This window comes from Neofelis nebulosa, chromosome 8 (genome assembly GCF_028018385.1).
Source record: "Neofelis nebulosa isolate mNeoNeb1 chromosome 8, mNeoNeb1.pri, whole genome shotgun sequence".
In the NCBI taxonomy this organism is placed as follows: Eukaryota; Metazoa; Chordata; class Mammalia; order Carnivora; family Felidae; genus Neofelis; species Neofelis nebulosa.
In genome coordinates this window covers 3,474,072-3,491,560 of record NC_080789.1, presented here as the reverse complement: position 1 = coordinate 3,491,560, position 17,489 = coordinate 3,474,072, and the positions used below count along the sequence as shown (strand labels likewise).

The 17,489-nt window shown below is 59.4% G+C and overlaps 1 protein-coding gene across 2 annotated transcripts in view; it reads right to left on the bottom strand.

Moving 5' to 3' along the window:
- The window catches only part of CELSR1 (cadherin EGF LAG seven-pass G-type receptor 1), a 139,472-nt gene that overhangs the window by 70,872 nt on the left and 51,111 nt on the right, over positions 1 to 17,489 (bottom strand). For both annotated transcript variants that reach the window (XM_058740985.1, XM_058740986.1), the window contains exon 2: positions 13,593 to 14,231. In XM_058740985.1, the coding sequence (XP_058596968.1) occupies positions 13,593 to 14,231 (639 nt within the window). The remainder of the gene's footprint in view (positions 1 to 13,592; positions 14,232 to 17,489) is intronic.

Genomic DNA, 17,489 nt, shown 5'->3' with positions numbered 1-17,489 from the left:
CCCCACCCACACTCACACCCTCACACTTGCGACCCAGTGCTCCTGGCCTCCTCCAGGTGAACAGCCCACGGGCTTCTTAAATTCCCTGCCTTCCTTTTCAATGCTTAGCTTAACGTGTGTTTGTCCTCCGCACACTTCAAACTCTCTAATCTCTGCTTGAAAAACGTGTATGACATGTGGGAGTGTTTGCTCCCCGAGTTCCAGCTTGGCATGTCGGTGGCCAAGTACAGAGTATTCTGGAACGGAGCCGCAGCGAGGGGACAGGGCGGGGGAGTGCTCCCCAAACCGTGACAGCAAACAAAGGGAGGCCCCGCTAGGCCCTTCCCACAGCGCTCCACCCCAAGGCGTTCCAGAACAGCGTCGCGGGCTCGGGTCCAGGTGTTCCTGCACCCCCCCACCCCTGCCAGCCTTCCGAGGCCCCCAGCCCAGCCCTTGCCTGCGCGCCGGCCTGCAGACATCTTCCCCGGGCCTGCCTCCGCGGCCCAGAGACAGGAGGCCGTGCGCCCAGCCCAAGAGCTCTGCGGTCCCCGAAGATGTGACTTTGACTCTGGCTCCCGGTTTTCCTGCTTACAGGCCAGTTTTCCGGGGCTGCAGGGAAACTTCCTTCCCCAGGAGGAACAGAAGGACGGCTGGCGTGAGGGGGCCTGTCCCACCCACGGCCACGCGGGGACTTGAGCGCTCAGACCACCTGGCGGTCCCATGGGGGGTCATCCCTGTTTTTCTTCAAGATCGTGCTATTTTTTTTTTAATATAAGTTGCGAACGAAGTTGTTTCCACGGAGCTGTTTGTTTTGATTTAACCGTAAAGTTTTTTTTTCATTTCCAATAAATACTGGTTTCTTAAGGCTGGTGGAAGAAAGGACAACAAATTGCGTGGCTTAAAACAACAGAAACTTATTCTCTCGTGGTTCTGGAAGCCAGAACTGAGGTGTGGGCAGGAGGGGTTTCCTCTGAGGGTCCCAATCCTTCCAGGGCCTTCTGCCTTCCCCACTCCGGCGCTCCCGGGCTTGTGGCCACGTCCCCTCCAGTCTCTGCCTTCACATGCACATGTGTCCCATGTCCCAAATCCCCTCCCTTCTCTTACAAGGACACCAGTCACTGGATGTCGGGGGGACCCCAAATCTGGGATGGTTTCATCCTGAGAGCCTTAACTAATACATCCAGAAAGACCCGATTTTGAAATGAGGATGCGTTTCTGAGGCTCTGGACATGAATTTGGGGGGACACTACTTAACCCACCACAGCAGCCTTCTGTGTTTGTCCTAAAATTAGGGTCGTGGTAAATTTTGGCCTCGGCAACCAGCGCCTGGAGGTGACGCAGCACCTGACCTATGAGGCCGCCTCGCTGGCTTCTGAGTGACATTCGGCTCTGATTCCTCTGCGCTCAGGGGCGCTCTTCCCCAGCCTCGTCTGAAAGCCAGCAAGGGGGGGGGGGGGCTCCCCACCTCCACAGCCATGCCTCGGCCCGCTCCTCTGGGCCCCACCAACCAACCCAACCACCACCCCACAGAGCCCACACCTCAAACCCCGTCTTCCTCTTCCCTGGAGGAGGGGCCCTCACCATCTGAACGGGAGGCAAGCCCAGGGCCCAGAGACACCCTGCCCCTCCCCCTCACCTCCATCGGTGCCCCTCCCCCTCACCTCCATCGGTGCCCCTCCCCCTCACCGCCATCGGTGCCCCTCCCCCTCACCGCCATCGGTGCCCCTCCCCCTCACCGCCATCGGTGCCCCTCCCCCTCACCGCCATCGGTGCCCCTCCCCCTCACCTCCATCGGTGCCCCTCCCCCTCACCTCCATCGGTGCCCCTCCCCCTCACCGCCATCGGTGCCCCTCCCCCTCACCGCCATCGGTGCCCCTCCCCCTCACCGCCATCGGTGCCCCTCCCCCTCACCGCCATCGGTGCCCCTCCCCCTCACCGCCATCGGTGCCCCTCCCCCTCACCGCCATCGGTGCCCCTCCCCCTCACCGCCATCGGTGCCCCTCCCCCTCACCTCCATCAGTGCCCGCCTCCACCCTCCCCCACCCCCCGTCACTTCAGGGAGTCCCATCCCTCACCTCCACTGCCACCCCAGCAGTGCAGCCTCCATCCACACAACCACAGCCACCTCGCCGCAGATGCCCCGAACCCAGGCCAGCTGCCCACTGACTTGCGAACCCGCCTGTGCTCCACGTTAACTCGAGAGAGAGCTTTTCAGAACGCTCCCCTTGCCAGGTGCTGGCTTAGCGGCAACGCACGGCTCTGTAAAGACGCCACTCCGCCCCGAGGCCCGGCCCTCAGCCACACCTCTGCCCCCACGAACGCCCCGCTCACCCGCGGCACGCCCCACACTCCGGCCACGTGGCCCCCCTCCTCCCAGGGCTGTCGGGGACACGACAGGTGACGCAGGTGGTCACCAATGATAACCCGGCGGTGGCCCCCTTCCTGTGGGCCTGGCCTCCGGGGGCGGCTTCCCTGCACCCGGTTGCGGTCCTGTCCCAGGCATGCTCCCCTTAGCAAGCTGCACCCATATGCCTGACCAGGTCCAGGGCACCCATGACAGTCGCTAAAAGGCCCAGAAGCTTCTGGCTCCAGGCTGGCAGCGGCCGTGGGGCTGCTCATTAGCATCTGTGTCCCCAGGCTCCAGGGCGGGACAGGGTCTCTGGAGCCAAGTCTGAGCACGTCCGGCACGCAGAGGGTGCCAGGCGCAGAGGGGGCGCCCGATGCACACCCAGCGCGCGGCAGGGACGAGACAAATGCTCGGAAAATGAAATCGTAAAATGCCAGGATTTCCCGGGTCCAAGACAATGATTAATGCCTGCACGGAATTATAAAAGCTACTAATTCATGTATTTGATTCAAACGGTGTTGGGAAAATGCTGATGTAATGAACGAAAAATTACTTTTATAGTTAAACACGCGTTTTGGAGAAGAGGCCAGTGAGGACTCGGGAGTGTTGGGTGTTCAGACGGGCGAGGTGAGCCCGGGAAGCTCCTTCTGTCTGGATTCTAGCACCTTCATTCAGGCCGAGCCCGGGTCTCCTAAGGGCACTTCCCCCAGCGGCCACCGCAGCTCATCTGTCTACACTGTAAGAATCTACCAACACTTTCTCTTAAATGTAGGTCCTATGCAGTGGGGTGCTGGCGAATCCTGAGAGCCGGCCCGGGCGAGGGGAGCCCCGACCTGCCCATTTCCCATTTCCACGGTGTGCACACCCCCTCGGTCAATTTCAAGCTACCACCTTGACATCACTGAGCACGAACTTGGAAGAGACGTGATAAGATAAGTTTTGTTTGTTTTAATCTATTTTTTGAGTTTTATTTACTTATTTTGAGAGAGAGAGAGAGAGAGAGAGCATGAGCAGGGGAGGGGCAGAGAGAGAGGGAGAGAGAATCCCAAGCAGGCTCTGTGCTGTCAGCGAGAGCCTGACGTGGGGCTCCAGCTCGCGAACTGTGCGATCATTTTCTGAGCTGAAATCAAGAGTTGGACGTTCAGCCAGCTGAGCCACCAGGCGCCTGAGCCTCTGATTCCTAATTTTGGCCGGGGTCATGATCGCAGGGTCACAAGTTCAAGGGTCATGAGCTCTGCACTGAGGGTGGAGCCTGCTTAGGATTCTCTCTCTTTCTCTCTCTCTCTCTCTCTAACCCTCTCCCCCTCTGCCTCTCTCCTCCACCTGCATGCTCTAAGATGAAATGAAATGAAATGAAATGAAATGAAATGAAATGAAATGAAATGAAATGAAATGAAATGAAACGAAATGATAAAAATGATCTTACTTTAGGTAACTAACTCGGATCAACCTTAGTGAGCCTCATATCTTTACCATCTGATACAGTTCTCATTAGAAACACTATTAAAATGAAACCCACATGTTCTCAGACACACTTCCTGTCCAGAATTAACTTTATCGTTCCTTTCCTGGGAGTCCTCATTCAAGTCAAGTTTGGGCTTCTCACATCCTGACCTCCTGCTCAGAGTCAGATGCTCGCCCTGGGTCATTCTGACTCTGAGGAGAATGTCCCCTCCTCCTGCCATGCACCCCCACCACCTCCTGCCACTGTGACGAATGCCAGCCCCACCCCCACGCCAAGGATCGGGTTCACCTGGGCAAACCGATAGCCACACTCAATAATGCATACAGTGAACCACAAGCCCCCCGCAGGTGAGGAACACAGGGCTCAGCCTCCTGGTCTTGGCCCCGGTGCAGAACCCCAAGCAAAAATTTGGGGAAGGACTCCCCTTAACAACGAAACAGAAGCTCCCCGGAGCCGAGGCCCCTCCAGCCCCCTTACGCACATGTCCGTGACCGGATGCCTGTCCCACACCAGCCTTGGGGCTGGGAGTGAGGGGACACTGCCTGCCCGCTCCCGGCCTGCAGTGTTGAGCCACAGACCCTCACTCAGTCTGTGGCTGAATCCCCAGGAGAGGCCCCAGCGGGCAAGGGCTGGAGCCAAGGGCTCGCCTGCAAGGTGACTGCGGGGAACACGGGGTTACGGAGGGCAGTGAGGCCCGGCCATCACTGCTACTCTAATCCCCAGACATGGGGACTCTGCTTTTTTTTTTTTTCATTTTTTTAAGGTTTATTTTTAAGAGAGAGAGAGACAGAGCACAAGCAGGGAGAGGCAGGCAGAGAGGGAGGGAGACACAGAATCGGAAGCAGGCTCCAGGCTGAGCTGTCAGCACAGAGCCCGACGCGGGGCTCGAACCCATGAACTTCGAGATCATGACCCGAGCCGAAAGTCGGACTCTCAACCAACTGAGCCACCCAGGCATCCCACATGGGGACCGTTCTAGTCACCATCTTGCAGATGAAGAAACGGAGGCCCAGCACCGTGTATAAAACATATCATTTTTTGTATGTGACAAGCAAGTTCCTTAAAGATAAGGAAACTGGAGGAAAGAGAGGACGCCTGGGTCCGGGAGCCTGTGAACTGGGCTTTGCCGGAACGACTGGGGATCGTGGCCAGAGGGGCAGCGCGACCACTAGGCTCCAGAAGGGGCCCAAGCAGAGGGACAGGAGATCCCTGGTCCTGGCCACCGGGATGTCACGGTCGGGCAGGATGTCTGTGCAAGAGGAAAGGGTAGCCGGGCACCTCGGTGTCACTGCACAGAGAGCAGGCAGGCAAGCAGGTGGCGTCGAGGTGGGGTGTGTGTGCGCATGTGTGAGATGTGTGTGTTGTGTAGGTATGTCTCTGGGGTGTGATGTGTGTCTGGTGTGTGTGTGGGGTGGAGGCTGTGTGACGGTCGTGGCAGGAGGGGCGAGGAGGTTCGGGGCTGGAACCAGGGCGAGGCTGATGTAAATCGGCACCTCCAAGAGCAAGCTTCAGAACTTGCCCCGTGGCTGCTCCGGGCGGAGACCAGAGAGGTGACGGAGCCCCAGCCAGCCGGGAGACGGGGGCACAGCCAGACAGAGACCCTCGGACCCTCCTGGACAGGAGGGGAAGGGCACGTACAAATTTGATGACTTAAGCTGCTCAGTAAATAAAGGGACAGTTCGCTCCCTCCTCGTCCTCAGAAACAGCCAAGGGCTTTGAACTAGAAAAACCAGTATTTTCAAAGTCAGCGAGGGAAGAAGTCGGGTCTGAAGCACAAAAGACACTTTGGAGCTTGAAGTTTAGGCAGAATTAAAGATCGATAAGGTGCATGGAGGACAGAGAGCCCGGAGAGAGTGCAGGCCCCACAGTCACCAACACGGGACGGCTTCAGAGTCAGGTCCTCAGACACAAGGACACCGAACCTCAGTCCCCACCGTGGGTGTCAGGTTACTTTGCAAAGGTAAATCTTAACAAACAAGACGTGATTCCTCGGGGGAAGCACAGAGACGGGAGACAAGGGACAGGGGACACTTGAGGGTCTCCGTCAGAAATGGTTCAACACTGGGAAAACATGCCCATTCATCCTTCCACCCACCCAGGGCCTCGGCGGCCCCTTCTACCAAACACCCCCCTCAGGAGCAACACCGCTGCCCCGGGACAGAGGCTTCCTGAGCAAGCCCCCGGCCGGTGCCTCAGTTTCCCCTGCTGCAAATCCCTCTCTGAAGGCAGGATTTCTGTGTCTTGCCCTGGAACAACCCCTAGCACCCAGGAGGCCAGCATCAAGGTGAAATGTGCTAATTCTGCAAAGCTCTGAGCTGAGCACCTGGCAGGCTGGTACTGTGATTTCCTGGTTATTAACTCACTTCTTGGGACTAGGAGCCCCCCCTCCCCCACACTCCTTGTTTGACTTTCTCACCTCCCAGTGACTGGCTCTGCCCTGGAGCCTCTCCCTCCTTGGGGCAAGGCTGCCAGGAAAGGCCTCTGCTGAGAGCCCAGACACCTGCCGCCCACCCTCTCTGACCCCCCCTGCCGGGAGGGAGGGGAAGCCGGAAGCCCAGACCTCGTCCAGGTTGGGCCTTCTCTGAGCCTTCTCGAATGACTTCATTATTGTCTTTGAAGCAATTTCCCAGAACTGCAGACACACCCATTCTTTTTTTTTGAATATAAATAAAAAACGCATTCCAGCAGGAAAGGAAAACGATTCTGGCTTACCCACCGCTTTGGTTCTTCTTACCGGAGTCACTGACATGTTTGAGGGTTGAAACCCGGCTAACCGGAATAATCAGTGTGCGTTCTAAACTCCCCGGGATGGAAAGGAGTGCCAGCCAGTGCCAGCCCCGAGCCACACCCGAGGACCCCTCCTTTTAGGAAAGGGGTGCTCTCCCCACCTTCCCACTCCTCACGCCCATCAGAGGGTGAAGGGCACAGAAAATAACCAACCCTCAAGTCAGCTAACCAGTGGCCCCGAAAAGACATCTGCAGGTTCCGATTTCCCGAAGCTGTGGGCATCGGTTCATAGGGCAAAGATTGCATGGAATGAAGGGTCCTGGGATGTGAGACCCGACCCGTATCACCCGGGTGAGCCCCCTGCCCTCACATCTGTCCTCACGCGACAGGGGCCGGCTGTGCGAGGACGGAAGCAGAGATGGGAGCGGTGTGGCCACAAGCCCAGGGCCACCTGAGGCCCCCAGGAGCTGCAGGAGACATGGAAGGGCCTTGCCAGGGTTATTTTAGACCCCCAGGTAAGCCCCAGGACACTGACCCAACCCTCCTCACGCCAAAGGAGACCGGCCAGATTCCGGAGCCATCTCCTTCCTGGGGACAGTCGCCCACAGAAAGCCGCAGCCCTTAAATCTTTCCGCATCTCCCTGAGCCTCATTGGACCAGGAGCTGCGCCCCCCAGCACGAGCCCGCCGTGGTGCCCCTGGCTGGCAGTGGCCGAGGACCCAGCAGGCACTAAATGAACACAGCGCAAGTAAACATCACAGGTCTCGGCTGCCAAAGCTGGTGGGGAGGCCACCCAGAGGGCCCCGGACACCTGCCTGCACGTGGTGACCAGGCAGGGTCCGCTGAGCCGACCGCCGGGGCCTGAGTGCCCAGGACACCATCTTGGCCCCTTCAACAGGGCACTTCCAACCCCCCGGAGCAAAGTCACGGTCCCTCCGAGCCAGGGGACAGGCCAGGGATGCAGGCTTAGGACGCCGGTGGCGGCTCAGGAGATGTCCAGGCTCCACAATGAGGCAGAGCTTGGCAGAGGGTCCTGACCCGCACAGTCCGGCCCCCAGCCAGTCCTGATGGGACACAGACTTCACACTGCCCTGGGGCCTGAGCACACGCTGAGAAGTCACAGTCCCCACGGCAGGGCCATCCAGGGCACCCCCCCGTGTGCCCTTCTGGGCCTGCAGCTGTCTCTGTCTACAGTGTCTCAAGAATGAGCCCCAAGATGACGTCTCAGACACAGGACTAGGATCTGGTTCTAATGACCCAGGGGTATCTGAGGGTAGGGGTGAGGGTGGGTGTGGGGAGGTCTCCTAGAGAGAAGACGTGCCGGTGGGGACAGACGGGGGCCCTGTACCCCTTGGAGACAGAGGCATAGGACCCCCCGGCCCAGGCAGAGTGGTGAGTGGGCTGGCCGTGCCACCACAGGGTGAGGGAGGGAGGGAAGGACGGGGGGGGGGGGGGGGGGGAGGGCTGAGGGTCTGGGCACAGTCCTGTGACCTCGGGGAAGAAACTGCTGGCGGAAGGTGAACCCGGCAGCCGCGCATACCCCGAGGCTGGGAAGCGGTGTCCTCACCACCGAATCAGCTCATAGGAAAACCGAGCCAGTTCTCAAACAGCAGCGTGTCCAAACTCAGCCAGAATGCTAACAGAAACCTCCGTCGTCCCTACAAATAGCAGCTCAGCCCCCAGATGGTTCAAATTCCACCTCCTGCGTGGCGCTAGAGACGTGGGGCAGTTCCTTGGGACCCGTCAATGTCCACAAAGAACATGTATTCTTTTTTTTCTCAATGTGTATTTCTTTTTGAGAGAGACAGCGACAGAACGTGAGTGGGAAGGGGCAGAGAGAGAGGGAGACACAGAACCCGACGCAGGCTCCAGGCTCCGAGCCGTCGGCACAGAGCCCGACGCGGGGCTCGAACTCACTGACCAGGAGATCGTGACCTGAGCCGAAGCCGGTTGCCTAACAGACTGAGCCACCCAGGCGCCCCAATGACTTTCACTTTGAATGATGATGACGAACTTCCTGGTTTAAGGACGAAACTCGCCTTGCTGACGATTCTTCCAAGGGGACCTCGGATCCCGTGAACCGCGGCAGGAGCTGGTGAACCTCCTCTCCCGCACGGTGTGGACGCCCCTCCCCTCACAGATGGCCGTGGAGCTCAGAACAGAGTTTCACACGGAGGCGCGGGGTTTCTGCTTGGGACCGTGCAGCACGTTCGTGCATCCCGTGATGACGGAAATACCATGACTCTGACAGGAGAATTCAAGATAAAACGTGCAGTTGGGGGTAATGTGCATTTTTTTAACAGAATCCAAGAAGTGCCAGAAGTGATTTTAAATATTTTCCATGAACAGAAAAGATGATTCGGTTTGTATACCAGAAGTTTCTCTGGCCTTGAGCTTAGGCAGACGTCCTCATCCTGGAGAGTTCCCCACAGGGGGCAGGGTCCCCAGTCCAGGGGAGGCTACTACGGGAGACAGTCGGGACCCCCAGCAGGGGAGGCACAGGGAAGGCCACCATGGGGGACCGTCAGGGGCCCCAGCACAGGGAAGGCCACCACGGGGGACCGTCAGGGGCCCCATCCCTGGGGAGGCCACCATGGGGGGCAGTCAGGACCCCAGCCCAGGGGAGACTACCTTGGGGGACAGTCAGGGCCCCCAGTCCAAGGGAGGCCACCACGGGGGGCAGTCAGGTTCCCTGGAAGGCTCTCACACAGCACAAACGGGACATTCCACCCAGGGGTAGTTAGCACAAAGCTTAAACCCAGCATCACCGAGACTCCTAAGTGGCTACTGACCCAGTGATGCCCAGACTACATCTCTGCTAAGGAGCACCTATTTCGATGCTGAGGAGAACCATTTCGATGCAGTGTCCAGCAGCAGGGACCCCAAGACCCAGGGACGACCAGGTGCTTCACACTCAGAGACAGGACTGTTCTCCAGTATTCGCTGAAACACCCTCTGAATCCAGTCAAGCGGCCCAGGGACCTAAAATCATAGGCCCAGAGGGGCGCCTGGGCAGCTCAGTAGGTTAAGCGTCTGACTCTCGGTTTCGGCTCAGGTCGTGACCTCACGGTTTCGTGAGTTCGAGCCCCACGTCGGGCTCTGCGCTGACAGCGTGGAGCCTGCTTGAGGTTCTCTGTCTCCGCCCCTTCCCCACTCACGCTCTCTCTGCCTCTCGAAATAAATACACTTAAAACAAATCGTACGCTCAAGAACAAACAGGACCCTACGAAGAAGACTCAGCCAGGGCGGCCAAGGTGGGGGCGCACCCTGACGGTCTAGGTCCCGGGCCACAGCCAGGCCTCCCCTCTGACAGGCAAAGCGCGGAGGAAAGCCTTCCCCCTGCCCCCCGGGCTATCAAAGTCGCTGCCTTCTCAGGAATGTACCCCGTGGGCAGACGTTCATCTGTGATGATAAATCACCTCGTTCTCCGTGACGAGAAGATGCATGTATGGGAGGAGGGGGAGGCCTGCCAGCCCGCGTTCGCACATAGCTGTGCTGTGAGAACTGGAGCTGGGCCAGCTCTCACACCAGCGGGACAGAGTCATAAATACCTTAGCGCCACCCCGTCCCCCCGCGTCCCCTCCAGCGCAGTGACAAGAGCAGCAGAGGCACTGCTTTGAGCACCGGGCACCGTACAGAAGGAGCCTCCAGGACGCCTCCTCTGGCTACAGGGAGGAACAGGCCAGGCCAGTGAACCCCGACCCCATGGTGTGTGCATGAGCACTTACTGCGCACCTTCTGTGTGCCCGGTGCTGTGGCCATCCAGTGCCGAGCAGGGGGCGGACGCGGGGAATGGGGACGAGAGGAGGGGACACGTGTGGAGGCAGGGAGGTGACATCCAGGAAGACCTGGGGGAACCTGCACTCATCACGCAGTCGGTGGCTCTGCGCTCCCGCAGACACGCTGGCGGGACCGCTGTCTGTGTGGGGCCGTCCTCGGCGCATGTGGGCAGCACGTGTGGCCTCCACCCCCCCATCCCACCCCCTGCTGTCCCCGGGGGCAGAATCACCCCGGTTGGAACGGCTGGGCCAGATACTGTGCTGTTCTGCACCTCGGTCTCTCTGCTTACAGACGGGGCCATGTTGCCGATGTGGGGACTAGGGTAACACATGTGGAATCATCTAGAACAGCACAGTGCACCGAAGGCTGGTGAATATTAGCCCTAAGTTACCGTTGTCCTGAGAGGCAGGGAAATGAGGGGATCACACCGAAGGTGAGAGCAGAGCAACCAACACATAAACACAGCACCGAGGAAGTCAGGAAACTTTCTAGAACCTTCCAGAGCAGGGGATGGCGCTGAGGCGGATTCTGAGGGAGGTGATGGCAGCAGGCAACAGGTGCAGAAGCGAGGATTTGGGAGGATGGGGCGGCGACCTTTGGGGGGGTTTAGCCAAAACCAAACCCCGCTGTTCACAACCCAAGACACCGAGGGGCCGAGAACAGACGTCTGCCGCGTTCTAGAGGAAATCAGGACGGCGACCATGATGCCTTCAGCCATAATGTCCTGCTGCTCTCAGAGTGGGGTCACTTGCGGACCCCGACTACCGCCCCAGCGCACAGCCCTCCATCACTGGGGCCTCGGTCCTTCTCTCAGGCCAGCATGGATTTAAGAAAACGCAGGATTGCTGCTGGGGGTGTTTTCTCCAGCACCAAATTCAGGGAGCTTAGCCTGACATTAACTGACACCTTCCTTCATCCGGCCCGTCTCCTGTCCATCGGCAGCACAGGAAGCCGGGGTCCTCCGGGGGCCTTGGGCCGCTTCCAACTTCCCCACGGAGGCCTGGGCTCGGCTTACCCAGGGGCAAGTAACAAAACCCCCTCGACGACAAGGCAGCCTTCAGCACCAGCAAATGAACGCAATTACCTCCCGCAAGAGGAGGGGGGCTTCAAAGGGAGAAAGGGAGAGACGGAGGAAGGGGGACTGAGTCCAAACAATCAGTCTGGGCCTGTCTTATCTTCGAGGGAAACACAGATGATGACTTCAGGGCCAGAGACACTCAGATGAGTCCCACGCCAATCACGGCCTCTCAGCGGATCTTCTGGCAATGACACGCCGGGCCGTTTCCGGTCATTATTTCTCTAGCAATGACTCCCATGATGAAAACGAAATCTAAGAACTTTGGAAGTCCCTTCCGTGCAGCAGGTCGATCCCTCTTTGGAGAGAATCCACGGGTCCCTAGCAGCCACGGTTTACCCAGCCCAGACACGGCCCTGGGCCTACGTCCGGGACTTCTGGAACCCAGGCCTGCTGCTGTGGCCCCCGAGGCGGAGCTGGTCTCCCCGCTCACCTTAGACCCCATCCTAGGCCTCCATCAGAGCGCAGAGGGTGCCTGAGGGACTGTCCCCTACCTGGTCCCCACTGCCACGTGTCTTAATCAGTGAAAGGGCCAGTCACGCAGACAACCAAAGGTGCCCCACCCGACTGGGCAGGGGCAGGTCTGATGTGTGCAGTGGCCGGGCATACAGTAGGCACTCCATTAATACTCGTGGGGCAAGGGAGTAATTGAACACCAGCTGAGTCCCTAGAGCACACCAGCCCTTTCCCAGGGTCAAGAGCCACAGCATCACCACTTGAAGTCATGGGAGGAAGCACTCCCTGTCTAGGCCACGGGCAAGAGACGGGGGAGGGGACAGCAGCTCACGGGGGAGGCCTCCCCGTCACCAGCGCTGGCACACCTGGTCAGCCGCTTCAGGAGAAGCCGAGAGCCCAGCTGGTCATGGTGCTCAGGAAAGGAGAGGTCGGGGCACGCCGGGACCGTGTGGTGAGCACCCACCACAACCCAGGGCAGGGAGGAGTGGGGGAGAGGGAAGCCTGGTTCAGGCCTGTGGGCACAGCCAGAGCCCCAACAACGTAGGCAGGAACTGCGGGGGCAGGGGTCTCCTGAGCCTCCCGTCTGGGCCCACCACCACGCCCCAGTGTAGCCAGGAATCCAGGGTTAACACTCCGAGCCAGCGGGGCAGACCCTTCTGGAGCCCCACAAAACAGACGGACAGCCAGCCAGCCACAAACAGGCATGGGGAGGAGGGGAGGACACAGGGCAGGCGGTCAGGTGCCTTTCTTGCCACGCCGTACTCCGGATTATAACCAGGCTGGGGCTCAGACACGGTAACCCCCACCTCCTCAGGCTGCCAAACGGCCTCTCTCTGGCGCCTTTCCTCCTCGTCTGACTCAGAGCGCCAGGCACGGCCGTCTTCCTCCCACTGTGCCCCCACCCTGCGTTTACTCTTCCCGCTTAACACACACCGGCTAATGCCGTAAACCCCTGTGCTAAGCTCCATAAACTGTGCCACGTCCCACACAAGCGGATAACGATTTTTCGGCTGTTTATACTAAACAGGATAACCGGGGCCACAGTCCATACTGGAATCGCGAAGCTACGTCCGGTATGAATGAGGTCCCAGCTAATCCTAGACGGCTTCCCCAAAACGCCAGACCGCTCTCAGGCCACCGGAAACTTGTTTTTCAAACGGGCCATGATCTTAGGCAACACGCGATCGAAGGCCAAGGCCAGGACGTGCGCATCCGTGCTGCTCTGACTACCTATTTCTAAACACCCACCGCTGGCTGCCTGGGGAGCAATTCGTCTTCGCGACGAGTCAGGACGTCTCAGGGCAAGTGTACGTTCAAGGCGGAGGAGACGTAACCTCTACAGCGACCACCGGGCGTGAAACACCAACACCGTCTCTCCAGACCCGCGTGATCAGCGGCTCATGATCTCCATCCCAGTCACACTGTTCACAGTAGCCAATTAAACCCAAAGCCCGGAATGAAGTGCCTCCAACCTGAAGCCGCCTAAGGAAGCGCGTGTCATCTCACGCACGTGGCTTTTCAGGTGGCCCTCACGCAGAATCGCTCTCGGAAAGAGGGCGACTCCAGTCACACGCGGTCAACAGGGACCTGGGAGGGCTCGTCAGGAAGCCTGCCTGCCTCCCGCCCGCCCGCCGGCTAAGGAGGTGCGGCTCCCGGTGTCACCGCCAAGGCCACGGACTGGCGCCGGGCAGGGGAGTGGACCGAGGGAGCCGGCGAGGGCCCCCGCGTGCGACCCCGCCCGGGGCCCGGGGAGCGACACGTACCCGTGAAATCCTGCAGACACTCGCAGGTGTAACCGCCCTCGCGGCTGCGACAGCGGCCGTGGGTGCCGCAGGGGCTGGAGTAGCACAGGTCGATCTCCGTCTCGCAGGAGTCGCCCGTGAAGCCGGGCGGGCAGCGGCAGCGCAGCCCGTTGATGGGGTGGATGGGCCGGAAGAGCACAGTGCTGGAACTGATGAAGGGCGCCGAGCTGTCGAACCTGAGCACGGACACGCACTTCATGTAGTTCTCGCAGGGCTCCCGCAGGCAGATGTTGTCGTCGAAGGGCAGCACGCGCTGGGCGGACACGGCCGTCAGCAGCGTGCGGTTCAGGTAGATGTGCTCCTGCAGGTCCTCCGACGGGAAGAACTTGTCTCGGACGCCGCCGGGGAGCAAGGCCGAGAAGGTCACGTTCAGGATGTTGGAGCTGACGTCCGTGTCGTTCTGGATGTTGAAGACGAAGACGTCGTCCTTGGTGGTAGACAGCACCGTGGCCACGCCCTCCACGAAGAGGGACAGCAGCGGGGAGAGGAACTTCTCCTGCGACATGTTCTCCAGGCGGACGGTGATGCTGTTGGTCAGCATATCGTCCGTGATGATGGTGACCCGCAGGGTGCAGAGCGCGACGACACTGTGGATGCCATCTGTGGACACAAGGAGGGTCGGGGTCACGCGGGGTCTGGGTCCCCGCCAGCCCCACCCGGGAACGGCCGGCCGAAGCGAGCCCCACGCCCTGCCCCCACCGCGACCGCTGCCTTGACCCCTGCCTTCCGGGCCCCCCGTTCCTCTCCCTCCACACCCAGCTTCCCAAAGCACAGCTCCTGTTGAGTCTGTCTTGCTCGAAAGAACCCCGCGGACCCCCAACCGCTCAGCAGGACATCCCAGGGCCACCGCGACCCAGCCCCTCGCCACCTGGGTCCCCCGCCTCGCACGCTCCGCTCCAGACACGTGGGGCCACTGAGCCCCCTTCTACCACCTCTGTGCCCGTCTCAGACCCCGGGAGCCCAGACCCCACGGCGTCCAGGATGCTGCCGTCCAGGTACGGCCTTGGTCCACGCCACGTTGAAGGGTTTTCTGTGCTGAGCTGCACCCTATTCATCCCCACGTGCCCAGCACACGGCGGACGCTCGGCAAATGCTGCTTTACAGACACGTACAAGACAGGGCTGCACCTCACCCGACACGGGTCAGCCAACCATGAAACCAGCTACTTAGGATTTTGCGAGACGGGAAAGGGATGGGATGCTTTGGTTAGGCCGTTCTAAGCCCAGAATCAGGGGAGTCACCCAAGGGCTGGCCCCAGGGGCTCTCCCCAGAGTGGTTGTAGGGTGGGACCATCGGCCTTCCCGGCACCCTGACAGGTGCAAGCACCCCCACCCAGGGGGTTTTCACCTGCCTCCCAGGCCCTGCCTCAAATGTGCTATGGGACCCTGAGAAAAACCCAGCAAAGTTCATATCCCTCTGGCTCAGCTCAGATTCTGGGTCCCTGTACCTGTGCCCCCAATGAGCACGCCCCCATGGGGCACAGGGCCATCTGTGCAGGCCAGTGAGCCCCTGCCAGGCAAGGACCCTCTCCCACCCTCTCGCAGCCCACGCCTGACGGGCCTCCCCCGCCGAGGGGCAGGAGCCATGGCGGGGAGCCCTTCCCCGCTTGTTTCCAGGAAGCCGGGACCACTGAGAGGGCAGGTCAAATGACGCAATCTGGAGGCCACCTTGTCGCCGTGGCCCCAGCACAGTCCCCACGGAGGCACAAAGCCTAAAACCACGGGGAATAGAGGCATCGAGGCTTCTGCACACTGGGCCTGTTTTCCTCGGGCCCTTGAGAGCCACAAGCCACTTTGGGAGGGACCCCGAGTCACAAAACCTGTCCACACAAGAAAACGTAACTGCTCCCAAGGTCACAGTGCTCCCGGGTGCTCCCTCTGACGACCACAGCAAACCTGAGATCCTGAGAAAATCGGCATCGTCCCTGGAGGGGAGCCCAGTTCACCCCAGAGAAGGCACCGCTGCTCAGCAAGCTGGGCACGGAGTGCTGTCACTGCTCCATCCCATCCAGTCCCCATGAAAACCCAGCAGGGCCGAATTCAACAGTGGAAATGATACTGGCATCACCTTGGGGTGGGGAGCCCGCGAGGTGAGGGCTCGTTCTGGCTACAGCTTCAACGGAGCACAAATGGACCGGAGTCAGTGGCCAGACATGCCCGCTGCTCCCGTGCAAAGGGCCGGGGGCCAGAACAGTCAGGAGGAATAAAGTAAGGCAAAAGAAAGTGGCAAAGCACGTTGTGGCAGAGCTCTGTCCTTTCTTCCCAACCCCACATGCAGGTCGGTTCCCCCCAAGAGGAGCATCTATTCCCATCCCTGGAATGTGGGTTGGACCTGTAGCAGTGGGGTCCCCCTCCCACTGCGGTCATCCTACAATGCCCCCCTCATCATGCTACTCCCTCAGGGCCCCCAGGGGCTTCCAGAATAAAACACACACCTCTTACCCCATCTGGTGGTCCTCCGTGTCCCCATCACCCTCCACCTGCCACCCCGCTCCCTCTTCCTGCCCCAGGGCCTTTGCACACCTTGTCTTCTGCCTAGAGCACCGCCTTCCTTGTTGGCCGGTGGGTGCTTCCTCGGCCATCCAGGTCTCAGCTGAATGTCTCTCATCACAGGGGACCTCCAAGTCCCCCATCTATGCTCTGCCACCGCCCTACTTTCCCCACCCAGAAGTGGCATAACCTGATTTTTTGTGGTTTACATCTCTCCCTCCGTGAGCCCATGAGGACTGAGAACGTGCAGGTCTTGACCCTGCTGCACCAGCTGCTGGCACTCAGAAGCTGCCAGATAAACATTCGTGGGAGTGGGGGGGGGGGGGGGGACACAGGGAGGGAGGGGCAGGGAAGAAGGATGATTTCCAGTCTCACCTGTCAACCCCAAGACACATGTGCGCAAACAGCATCCGAAACTCCATTTTCCCATCGAAGCTATTTTTTTGGTGAGGTCTTCTTTGTTTCCCTTTCTAGCTTTCCACTCTCCTTCTTTCTTTCCTCCCTCCCTCCCTTCTCTTCCCTTCCTTCCTTCCTTCCCTCCCTTTCCATATGCCCACAATCATAATACAAGATACTGGATATTGTTTGCTTACTTTCTGGTGGCACGTGTTACGAAAACATCCTTTTCATCTTAAACCACCCACCCGCGGGCAGCCAGGAGGGCACCGCACCGAGGAATGCCCACGAACAGGGAGCCACGTTCCAAGAACAGACATCTCCGCTCAGGGACAGAGCGGGAACGTGGCCAGAAAATGGCATTAACTATTAACTAACGTCGAATGTGCTGGTAAACAAGACGTGTGCCTCATGTGGATCTCACGGTCAGCTTCTTTCAGACCAGGGATCCTCCTGGACACCCCAGGTTCTGGGAGACAATGGCCTTGCTTTGAACTTATGTCATCTGGGCTGGATTCCTAGGCCACCACAGGCACCCGACTGCCCATACATGGGGCCCGTGGAAACCAACCACAGGGCGCTGCCTGCTAAACCCCAGCGGTGACAGTCGGGCAGATCTGACAGCAGGATGCTAGGGGAAAAATTACTTTCTCACACAGACCAAAAGAAGCTATTGTACATGAGCCCAGAGATCTATCGGGAAGGAGAGCAAATTATCGGTGATGTTGACAGTGGTTCTGCCTGAGTCGCTGAATTTGTTTTAAACCAATTTTTATTTTGTTGTATTTTTAATTTGTTTTCGATGTTTATTTTTGAGAGAGACAGAGCATGAGTGGGGGATGGCAGAGGGAGAGGGAGACACAGAATCAGAAGCAGGCTCTGGGCTGTCAGCACAGACTCTGAGCTGTCAGCACAGGGCCCAACGTGGGGCTTAAACCCACAAACCGCGAGATCATGACCTGAGCCGAAGTCG